The sequence below is a fragment of the Rhea pennata genome, chromosome 12 (genome assembly GCF_028389875.1).
Source record: "Rhea pennata isolate bPtePen1 chromosome 12, bPtePen1.pri, whole genome shotgun sequence".
Taxonomy (NCBI): Eukaryota; Metazoa; Chordata; class Aves; order Rheiformes; family Rheidae; genus Rhea; species Rhea pennata.
In genome coordinates this window covers 2,391,459-2,403,582 of record NC_084674.1, presented here as the reverse complement: position 1 = coordinate 2,403,582, position 12,124 = coordinate 2,391,459, and the positions used below count along the sequence as shown (strand labels likewise).

The following is a 12,124-nucleotide window of genomic DNA, read 5'->3' as shown; positions in this document are numbered from 1 at the left end:
CATTCGGAGGTCATCCAGTCCAAACTTCTGCTCAAAGCTCTGGATAAATTGATCCAGATGACAAAATATTTTTCCAGGCATTTTACTTACCATCAGGACTTGTAAAGGTTAAGTGACCTGTAAAGGTTAAGGAGGTAAGTGAAGTCTTCAGAAAGGTTTGGCAATACATTCACAACAACAACAACAAAAAAAAAAAAAAAAAAAAAAAAAAAAAAAAAAAAAAAAGAGGCCAAAGGGAGAAACACAAGTTTGGTACCAAATTAATTTTATGAGAGTGTGCACTACTCCCACTCAACAGGAAAATTTTCGGTCAGATCCAGTTTAATCAGCACCTCACCTACCATGACCACCATCCTTCTCCAGAAGGATGAAGGGGACAGAAAAACACTGAGGCATAAAGGATCTTCTAGAAAGATAGAGTAACTAGTAAGCTTAAGCAATTTACAGCATACTAGGAAGCCTCACAGACTGAGATCTCTGACTGCAGTAACACTTTAGAATATTTGCCTTTAGTTAACCTAGAAAAAGATCTCATATGAGCATTGTTAGCATATCAGATATAGGCCAAACATCCTCTCCAATAAACCCCATTTTTGCATGTGGCTCTGCAAACATCACTCACTTGAATTGAATTACTGTTGTAATTTCTAAACATCTATCTCAGCAGCTGCCAAGTAAATTTTACCCTATTGTATTACTCACTGCCTGGTGGATTTCAGCCTTCACTTCTTCACTCAGCATGCCCTCAAACACAAAGGAATCACCAAATTTTTCTGCCTATTGGAGAGGAAGAAAGAAAAAAAAGAAAGATTCAACCCTCTTGTCAAAGGAATATTATTCTTAAAATGCAACTCACATTTGCAGCTTTTTTCTATCAACCATATGGAAATTCTAAATTCTGATTTTTTTTTTTTTTTTTTTGAAGGAAAAAAATATTTCAGAACAGATATCTTGGGAAGTCATTGTTCTTTAGCAGCCACTGGACCTATGGCAGCTCACAGAGCTTCTGTAAATGTTTTTATACTTCTGTCAATTTAAATTATTGTTCCAATTATTCCAGTAGCTTTAAAATGCTACAGTGAATAATCTAACATTCATAAACATTTTGTTTCTTTTCTTTTTCTTTCAGAATAGAAGAACTAAGGAAAAGCCAATTATTGTATCTAGCATAAAAGCCACCATGAAACAGCAGAAGTCAAAAGAAATACAAGTCACTTCAGTAAATCAGGGTAAGGTAAAACCACTGGTATTTCATAATTTAATAAGTAAGTTAATATACTAGGGGAGTCAAGGTGCTATTAGTATTTAACAAACTCACTCTTCTCAATTTCTTGATTTTATTATAGACATTCAAACACTGAGAATGATCACCATGAGACACTTCGGCATGTTCAGAACTCTTCAAGAAGCATATTTTGAAAGACTGACTCCATTCGTCACCTAAACTGCAAGAAGTTTTAACATCTGACTATAATTTTCATATATTTGGTTTTGGAAAGAGAGGAAAAATTCTTTTCTTTTTCACCATCTGAAAGACCCAGAGAAAAAACAGACTTATCACCAAAAGGACCTGAGGTTTCAGCTTGACAGTTTCCATCAAATTAAGGAAAAAAAAAAAAAAAGTTTGGTGGAAAAAAACCCACCAACTTTCTGCTTTAACAAGATTTTTTTTTCCACAGCTTTCTGTTTACTTTCATTTGCCACTGGAGTTCAGTCTTGTCTTTAAGAAAAGAAAACCAGGTAGCCTGGCTCTGCTTGTCCATAATAAATCAGTGTTGTGGATATCATTTAACCACACAAAAAACAGATTGGTCACATCCCCCCAAACCCTGTGGAATAAGTACTATTTACTCTAACCCCAAGTTTATTTTTCCAAATCCAGTGCAAAAGGTGGCCTCATACAGGGGGGAGAAGCAAGAAAGCTTAAGAGGAACATGCAGCTACCCCAGCTGAACCATTAAGCAGTGTCTGAAATGCACTCCATCAGATGGGGCGCTACATTTCAATACCTTTGCACACAAGCACATTCCGGAAGCTATTTGCAACAAGAAAGCCCTGCTCAATGTCAAAATTGTTAAGTAACCTTTTTTCATAACTACCGAGTTAACTTAAAAACAGAACTAGTGCCACAGATAAAAGCAGCCCTTCATCTAACCAGAAAGATCTTGTCTTCCAAATGAGAATCAGTTCATCAGGTAAATTCAGAAGCCTCTCCTTTGAGACCTGATCATTACTGATGCCTTTATTTGCCTAAAAGGCTGTCAGGATTTTTTGAAAGTTGCGTAGGAACAGTCAACTGTCAGCAAAGCTCAGAGATTCAGGCAGAAGTAGCTTCTTTCTTGGAACAATCTTAGAATTTTCTTTCTTAGTCCATTGTTCCCAGAAACATGCTCAAAACTATTATTATACTTGCTATTATATCTTCTTCAGGCAGCAGGGCTTTTTATTACCCAGGTTAATAACAAATAGCTGCACCAAACCAGCCTGCAAAGGCCTCCACTATCAGTTTTTTAAACTCCTTCTCCCCTGCTGCACTTCCCTTATTTTTAGGGGAACAACATAGTTATACTGGTACAAACATGTCATAGGACCCAAAGGTGAAAAGGTCTGTGGAGATATCTACAGTCATCTATTAACTTCACTCAAGTCATCTCAGCCATACTGAAGGAAAGGTTTTAGTTCAGATACCAGGACACTAGAGATAACAACACATCCATCCTAACAGCCTTTCAGGACCCTGGGCAAAGCAAGACAATTCAATCTTTCCTCTACTTAAGTGGGAAGCGCGCTATCACGTAAACCCCAAGCAAATACTATATCACAATGTCTTTCAAAAACAAAAACATAGTTCTTGAAGGGATTTTGCCAACACAGACAAAAAAAAAGAAAAAGAAAAAGAAAAAGAAAAAAGACAAGACAAGAGGTCGTATATCCTTCTCCCTTACCTCCGTAACATACCCAGTTGAATTCACAAATATCTCAAAGTCTTCATTGCTGACTTCATATTGATCCATGTAGAAACTGTTGACATAGACTCTTCTAGCAGGCCATTCTCCATCTTGCTGTATTTCAGGCTCATCAGTGCCCATTGTGAACACCCCTCCGGGAACAGCGACCATCTACAGAGGAAATAGTAACACACAGAAGACTACTTTCTGATCTTTACACGATTTTACTACACTTCTACCTCATCTTTGGAGGTGCTCTTGCTTTGAGCAGCACTTCACTGACAAATGAAAATAGCACAACAAAATGACAACAGTAGCATCTTGAGCACCACCTGCTCAGGATAAAGTAGACAAAATTAAACCAAGAGGAAAAATCCAATACACGTTTCCTATCAGTTATATTCCACTGCATGCAAGACTAGCCTTGGGCTGGAGCCTCAGGCTTCAGAAAAAACATTATTCTGTCACTCCTTCTTTATAACTGTTTCTATTTAAGATGTTTCTCTTTAAGGCTTCAGTCAGCTTCTAGGGCAACAAAACACAGTTCTCACATTAGAGGGCTCTTTCCAGTAAGGCAGAGACCCTGAAGGTCTGGCCATGCTCCTTCAAACAAAACTCCACCTTTCCTGAGACAAACTGATCCAACCTCTCCTCATCCAGCAGCAGTACACCCAATAAACAGGAACACTCAGGATTCCTGCTCAGAAGTCTATGCAAGAAGGCAGAACGACAGCTCAGGCGTCGTAAAGCCTTCCTGTTCGGCAGGACACTTTTCAAGGGCTGGCATTACCCAAGAACTAGCTTGCCAAGAAGTCACCAAACTCATTAAAATATGAAAGCACTAGGAAAGAAAACTCCCATTACTCTCTTTTCAGCACTCCTGAGCTACCTCCACTCTGTAATTCACCTTGATTTCAGCCAACTCATGCCTCTGTCAACAGGTCAGAAGTTTGTGAGGGGTAAGTCCCCAGAAAGCCAGTCAGTGCTGAACATAGCCATTTGCATTATGGAAAATAGTCTAGCATATCATACTGCACCTGAATATAAGCAGAGAGCAGTGCATACCTATTTATGACCACACTGCACATACAACTCTTACAATTCTAATATGCAAAACAGTGGCAGAACCCAAAATGAGTAAAGTACTCTAAGAGATGGCAGTATTTCCTGCAAGATCCTTATGTATGGCATTTAAGGAATTCAAGTCCTAAGCATTCAAACATTCATTGACAAAAATTGCTAGAGTGGCACACTTCTAACACCTCTCCAGAAATATAGTTTAAGTTCTGACAGGAAAGTCTCTATTTTAGCTGTATAGGAATTCATAACTAACTACACATGCAGTTAGTTGCATGCCCATAAATCTTTTAAATCTTTTCTCCTCTAAATAGAATCTGAGTACTTAACAGATTGTCTTTAACAGAATCCGTAAGAGTGATTAAGAGTTTTTTTTTGTTTGTTTTTGGTTTTTTTAAGGACTTTGGGAATGACAACATAATGCAAAGCTGCATTACCTTCCTACCTACAAATTTCTTTCCAATCCACTGTATCTAAAAACTCCCTGAAGCAACCTTCAAAGCAATATTGAAAGTTCACTAGTGAGTTGCTCTCTAAAAGCACATGAAAAATTAACTCTTACTTTACAGCCCAGCATCCACTCCAGAAGACTCAAAAGCCTTGACAGGTTGCCAGCTTACACTCAGACAAGAGCATCCAAAGGTTTCCTTATTAACCTAGTACTTTTGAAGTGTTCTCACAGAGTTACAGCCAAGACTCCCAGCATGCCCACCAATACTGTGTCCAACACTGATACCAAATATTGATGCTAGAGGATTCTCCTTCCCCACCTCCCGTCTCCACTAACACTCACTTCACAGCTTGGAACCCCTACTTGGAAATAGGATCTTCCTTTGATAGACAGTTTTATAATATCAACAGCAAATGACTCCAAAGCTCCGATGTCTAGAATGGAATGTCTGGATGGTGGAATACAATACTAAGGGAAGAACAGATCTTCTGCACAGGCATCACATCCAGGAACCACATTTATATCGTTAATTAAGCAGCTTTCACATCGAGCTTTAAAATATAGGTAACAATCACAGAAGAATGTCTCTAGGAAATATCAAGACTGAACTAAAGCAAAAATTCAACAGCAGAGGCATGTGTGTGTATAAAAAATATACACATATATACATACACTATATTAGGTAGTAAGTGCAACAATAGTGGCCTGCAAGATTACTAGTACATGCAAGTTCATGGTCCTCAAAGTCCAACTCCAACATCAGAAACTATATTTGCCTATGATTACACCTTTGCTGCAAATATAATGGTAGCATAGAGCAAACCCACTAAACTATTAGCTTCCCAATCCTAAAGCTGTAGTGGGACTATCTAAACTGTTAGTAAGAAGGATTGAAAACAAACAGACAGACAACCCACAGAACTCCACTTCAACTGAAGGAAGCAGAGGCCAAGTTTTCCCCCTTGCTTCCCTCTTGAGGAAAGGGTTTTCTAGCTAAGCAGAATCGACTTATGTGAACATTGCTTACAATCCAGCAGCAATTAGCTTTTGTTATCTTCTACTGAAGTCATCAGCTGCCTTCCATGAAATAACAGAGCTGAAAGACTGTTTCAACTGACAGTGAGACCTGCAGTAAAATGCCAAGGTTTCTTCTATTAAATGTAGTTTACTGAAGTAGTGGTGAAGTGCAACAGGGACTATTTAATTTGCACTTTTCATATATTTGCAGAATTAAGTGCAGCCTGTAATAGTCAAGTCATAACTGCATCCTTCCCTTTAACTTGTAACTCACTATCTACATGACAAAAGCTTTCTTCACGCAAATACAGCTTCCCAATATTAAGATACTGAGAAGCAGTAAAAAAAGGGAACTCCTCACATTTTTACTATTTGCAATCCATCTTGCACAAGATCTAAGTCTACCCCAACATGAATTTCTCGGCTAATCAAACTTTGTAATCACAGTTCATGGAGTTTTTTTTTTTTATATATATATATATATATATAAAATAAATTATGATTTTTATGAGTGTATATATATATATATACACACATATACACACTCACACACATATATATATGGGGAAATGCTGTTTCAGTTCACCAAATTAGTTTCTAGAATTTTAACAGCACAACAGAACTTCAAAACAGAAGTTTTCCCTAAAATTACAAGCAGTGTTTCGATCAAGGCTAGCAACACAAATTCAGTAAGAAAACAACAATACAAACATAATATTGAATCAAATCACTGTGGATAATGAGGGCGGAGTATTGGCATTTTTTCACCCTTATGACACATCTGTCTTCTCTCCCTAATTCTTATTACTGTTTCGAAAGAGGAGAAAGAAGGCAGGAGACACTGAAGCCACCTTCGGAGAACACGCTGTGTTCAAGTCCTCCTTCACCTTATGTTTCTTTGGCCGACACAGTAAAGCTTTGTGCAGTTCTGTTCAGTGCAGCCTCTCCAAAAAGGGTGGAAAGTAACACACTCGCATACACGCACACACAGGGCACGTCTGTGGAGCGACCATCAACTGATCCGTGAAACACTGCTGCAGTGTTTCATTCCAAGTTAAGTTTGCTCATTATAACTACCGAAGGGAAAACAAAACAGCAATCTCATTTCTAATAACCGAAGTCACATCACTCAGTGAGACACTTGGTCTTCAATGGTGTAAGACAACTTGCTACCCCCTCGCAATAAGCACCCATATAGTGCATCAGTCCCTTTCGAACGGGGCCAGGGAAGTACCTGCAGCCCTGGGCAGCATTTCCTCAAAAAAAGGAACGGCAGAGAGAAACGAGCAGTTGAAGACCACCGCAGGACGGGTACGCAAACAGGCAGATCGACAGAGACACCCAGGGCACCGCTGCGCTGAAACACACGCACAGGACACCCGGCGCTTCCCTCCCTCACAGCGCCCCGACTGCATTTCAGCTCTGCTAAACCAGAACGGCCCCAAAGTAACGGGGAAGAGAGGGATAAAGGCTGGAGCGGAAGAAGTCAGAGCTAACAGCGACACCAATGTTTATAAAGTGACGTTTTCGCTATTAAGGACGACGACGCCCCAGCACGGGCACGAAGCCACGGGGACCCGCCAGCGGGGACGGCCCAGGCCCAGGCCCAGGCCCGCGCGCGGCGCTGCGCTGCGGCCGTTAACGGCCCTCAGCGGGCGCCGCGCCCACCACGTGCCCCGTCACGTGCCCCGCCCGCCCGCCACGTGCGCCCGCTCACCCGCCTGCGCCCAGCGGCCCGCTCGCCCGCAGCCGCCGCCGCCGAGTACCGCCGCGCCGCCGCCTCCCGCCCGCCGTCACTGCCCCGGCTAGCGCCGCACCCGCACCCCGCGGCGGGGGTCTCCCCTCGCCGCGCTGCCTCCTCCCCCGCGGCCGCCGTTAACACGAGCACCAGGAGGAGGCAGCTGCAACCGCCGGGCGCGGCCATGTTGGCGGAGGCGCCACGTGACGCCGAAGCGCAGCGGTCAGGTGACGCGCGGCCGTTTAAAGGGGCCGCGGCGGCGGTTGGCGGGGGAGGGCGGTTTCCCGCCCGCTCGAGGCCGCCGCCGCCTGCGGCCGTTAACGTCCGTGAGGAGAACGCGCGCGCGCGGGGGGCAGCAACCGCCCGCGTCAGCCCGTCGGCGGGGAAAGCCCGGGGGCCACGGGCCTGCCTTTGGGTATTCCCGCTGTGCGAGGTCAAAAGCGGCGGCGACTGGGGGTCACTTTCGGTGACCGGTTACGTTATTTGGCTGGTTTTGCAGCAAGGGGACGTTCAGATTGCATAGGCTGGGCGGCGGCGAGGACTGGCCCTTCGTGAGCTCTCTGGGAAACCAAGTACTGAACGTGCCCCTGCAATGGCAAGAACGTGCAGCGTGGGTGCGCGGACCCATCAAGATACCTGCGCGCCTTTAAGTAACTTAAAGGTAAGACTAGATCTCTTTGTCCCTCTTTCCCTTTCCCCCTGTCAACAGACACCAGACTCTGTCTCTTCACTGCTTTCCTCAGAGCCAGTGCAGCCTGGCAGCCAAAGCAGGGCCTGTTGCTGATGTCCCCGCCAGGTACTTGAGCAGGCACGCCTGAGCTTGTGCGGCCCTGAGGACGGCGGTTTGCTCTGATGTCCTCCTCTGGCAAAAATTTCAGTGCTACTCTGTAAAGCGCCTTCAAGAAGGTGGTCGAAGAGCGCTCTGGAAGAGCTCACTACTGCTGCTATGTGGCTTGTTGCCCTGATGGGGGTGGTTTCTGGACCTTAGTCAGCAGCTAATTCCATTAGTGGTATTCATACCTGTTTTAAGCACTTTTTCTCTTTCTCTTTAAGCTGAAGGACAGCCAACATCCTGTAGATAATGTGAGTGTCAGAGACTCCCTCGAGATGTAGGTGTAAGGCACAAAAAGTAAGTACAACAGCTTTGACCATGCTCCATAGCAGTATGTAAAGAGCATACACATGTATTCCTCCAAAGAGTATCCTTAGCGGTCCCCTCCTTAATAGGGATGATGCAACTCAGTGCCTTCATAGGCTAAGGATTTAAGAAAAACTGAAGAAATAGTAATTTCCCTGGGTGCTAGTGTTTCTGTATCTATCCTCGAATTTGAATTTTCACACTTAGATTTTACTGAGTAAGAAAAAATAATCCTTATGGCAAAAACATCACCATAACCTACAGAAGGAAAAGGAGAAACCTACTTTTTTTTTTCCCAACTGAACATCAAATGCATTATTGCAATTTGGGTTGTTGGTGGTTGTTGGTGGTGTTTGTGTGGGTTTTTTTTTTTTTTTTTTTTTTTTTTTTTTTTTTTACAGTTTTTGGTGCGGATGACTGAGAAGAAGTTTGCTGCAAGCCAGGTGAAGTAGTGTGCAATCTGAGCAGGGCAGGAATGGAAATATACTTTATAGAGGCACAGTATCCTACTTTGCTCATGGGAGAGGTAGCAATTTGCTGTTAGTAGGAACAAGCAAATTACTACCCCACTCTCTGCCAGTTCAGCTGGCAGAGACTTTCAAGCAGAGCAGAGACTCTTCCCACACACTGTCCCCCTGCTAAGGAGCTGGGGGAGTAGCAGGCCTGTTTTCTTGTGGAACGTAAATCTGAAGTTCTGCTCTCTCATTCCTAAGCAAAAAAGTGCACTACTTTTTTATTCACTTGTACTCATTGCATGGTCAAGCTGCATAGCCTAAGGCAGTTCTTTAGCTACTCAGACAGTGATCAGCTGTCTCTATATCCAGAATTTCTGTATCAGATCTGGTAATTCCCTTGTTTTCCCTGTAGTTCACTACAGGTATTGAAGCTTTTAGTGTTCCATCATGTAAATGTTAACTTCCCTAATGGTTGTGGGAGCTCCTGGTCAGGACTGACAACAGAATGGATCTTCTTCTGGATCTTCCACTACGCTGAAAAAAAATCTTTATTCATTCTGGGTAGTATTAATTTTAAATATTTAATATAATTTTAGTTCTGTGCAGATTAGGACTGTGCAACAGCAACACAGCCATAGTACAGGAGGGTTTTTTTTCTACTTTGTATTAGAACTTGGGTAGAAACACTACTCAGCTGTATTCCCTGGATGAAATTTTACTGTGTGTTAAAATGACAGTGCTGGGAATGTTCACAAGCATGCACTCCAATTATCTATCATTAATCCTTTTTGCCCTGTGACATACTTAGAAAAACAACAGAGTACAGAAGAACAAATTAATACAAATTTAATTAGAAAATCAAGTCGCTCTTACTGCTTTTGGGGTCAAAAAATGTAAATATTCCTTTTATATTGCAGAAATGATCTTAACCCAATGCATTAATGAATCTCTACTAAAATGTAAAGAAATTACAACTAACCTTCTCCTTCTCAATTTGCTATACAACTTATTGGAATGACAGCCAAATATAGGTGTCTAAATTCCACAGTCTTCTAGAAGTCAAAACAGACTGCCAGGATAAATTCCCCTTATTAAAGCTACATGGTTCTGACAGTCATTATGAAAATCAACTCGTATCCAAAGAGCAGGGATATTTCTGTAGTGTAACTTGCCCATTCACTCTCATTGTTTCTTTTCCTAGATTTTTTTTTCTGCAGCAGTTTTGTACTTCCATTAAGTAGGTTTATGTTTCTGCATTTTCTCAGGAGACTAGATGCAACAATTAGTTTGCTTCTGAATAAAATCCAGCGTTCTACTTGTAATCTTGAAGACTTCTGAGAACTTCTGCTAGTGTCATTTATTGATGATATTTGTGCTCCCAAGCTATTTGTTCATTCACAGGCAACTGGTCTCTTCCACATAGGGTCTAGTTTTACTCCTTTTCTCCTTGGCCAGGAGTAAGCCCACTAATCTCAGAGGCCATTTCTACATTAAAATATGAAAATATTACAGATATCTTGAATGGGAGACTTATCAGACCTTAACTGAAAAGCTGAGATGTTGCCTAGCATGTCTCATTATTGTTATTAGTGCTTTTTTTCCTCCTAGTAATCACTATGCTGGCCTGGACCACTCTGATAACTGGAAGCTTTTTTGATCATCTACCTCGTCATGAAGACCAGCCACAAGCAAGATTAGGCAGTTTGATCCTTAGAGTCCTGGTAGTTGCCAGGAATAGCTGCCGTTGTAGTCTTCCACAGCAGCCACCAGTACAGCTGAACCAATAGCAGCAGGGGAGGAGCACAAAAAATGTGCAAACCCACTCAAAAGGCTTGAGGGCTTTCTGACTGAAGTAGTCTGTGGAAGTCAAGAGTTAATTGCAGATTAGGCAACATAGAAAAATAATATTGTTCTTGGTAAATAAAAGACTTAAAACTTTACCTTAACATCTTTCATCAATGCTGAATTCACATAATTACTGCAAATAAGATAATGATGGATCGAAGTAGGGTCCAAAAAGGAGGAAAAGAACAATTGTCCAATAACAAACTAAAGATTTGCAAGCCATTTTTTTGTGACTTAAATCACGTAAGTGATTGGGCTAAATATCTCGTACTATTTCACTCTAAGAACTGACCTGGTATTTACCAAGTAGTAGCTTCTACAGTATTTTCTTTCTGGATTCTTGAACAGCTCTCATTCCTTAGACCCTCTTGGTATGTCTGTGTGTGTGATCCAGGCTGAGAACCAACCCCTTGCTAGCAGCTGTCTGAATAGGACTATGCCCCATCTTGGGGGTTGCTTACTGTACCTCACATTGTTATAGATAAAACATTAGCTTTAGGAGAATGATTCTAGGGTATTTCTGAATTCTAGGGAATTTCTGTGAAATTTATCACTCCCAGACTCCCCCACCATTTTACTACTTCTTAAAGCTAAAAGATCATAGGAGTTTTACAAACTCACCATGCCTGCAGCCTAAAGCAAGTTCACAAAGTGAAACCTTTTTCATTGTAGGGAATTTTCATGGTTATCTTGTCTCTTCCACTACCACTCCAAACCTAGCACATTTTGTCCTATCTTTGGCTGAACGGCCTTCAGTGGTACAGCTTCCACAGCCACTGAAGAGCTGACTAAGTCTCAGAAACAAAAGTAAATAGCCACTATGGTTGTACCTTACATGCAATTTCTAATGCAGTGTTGCTGCTCATATTTATCACTGTTACTGAAACTCCATACTCTGTAAGAAACATACTTCAAGACATACTAGTAGGATGGTTTGTAATGGTCATCTGTGGACGAAGTTCTTTGCCCCAGGCTGTAGTAGCTGTCTTTATGTTGCTGCTTAAATGCACCAGATATTCTAGTCACTCACCCTTCTCAGCCTACTGAACTCATCCAGAGATTAGATTTGATTACATGAGAATTCATTAGGATTTCCTAATGAAATTAGGAACCATTACTCTGCCAACTTTCTGATGAGTAATGGCTTGTAGCATTGCAGCCATATATGAAGACCATAGAACTCTATGCACTGACCTTTCCTTAAGTTTCTAAGTCGCAGACTGATTTCTGAATATTCTTACTTGATGGCAGTAATTACTAATCCTCTGATGTTATTTTGTACAAAAAAATCAATACAGCAGTAAGTCCTGTTGAACCAGGCTGCTAGCTCATCTGGACTTGTTTCCTTTCTCTAGCAGTAGTCCACTGCTGGAAAGGGAGAGGAAGACAAACTATGAGTATCTCAGCAACAATTATATGCTATGTCCTTATTATTATCTAATGCAGCAGGTGGGT

General features: G+C 41.8%; 2 protein-coding genes across 3 annotated transcripts in view; one reads left to right on the top strand and one right to left on the bottom strand.

Annotated features, from left to right (window-relative positions):
- The window catches only part of SUMF1 (sulfatase modifying factor 1), a 38,842-nt gene extending 31,408 nt beyond the window's left edge, over positions 1–7,434 (bottom strand). For both annotated transcript variants that reach the window (XM_062585410.1, XM_062585411.1), the window contains exons 1-3: positions 7,211–7,434; positions 2,946–3,119; positions 703–777 (exon numbers count right to left, since the gene is read on the bottom strand). In XM_062585410.1, coding sequence (XP_062441394.1) covers positions 703–777; positions 2,946–3,119; positions 7,211–7,417 — 456 coding nt within the window. In that variant the 5' untranslated portion in view covers positions 7,418–7,434. The remainder of the gene's footprint in view (positions 1–702; positions 778–2,945; positions 3,120–7,210) is intronic.
- Positions 7,435–7,491: 57 nt separating this feature from the next.
- The window catches only part of ITPR1 (inositol 1,4,5-trisphosphate receptor type 1), a 188,199-nt gene continuing 183,566 nt past the window's right edge, over positions 7,492–12,124 (top strand). Inside the window, exons 1-2 of the mRNA XM_062585659.1 lie at positions 7,492–7,892; positions 8,285–8,360. The gene's annotated coding sequence lies outside the window, so the exon portion shown is untranslated. The remainder of the gene's footprint in view (positions 7,893–8,284; positions 8,361–12,124) is intronic.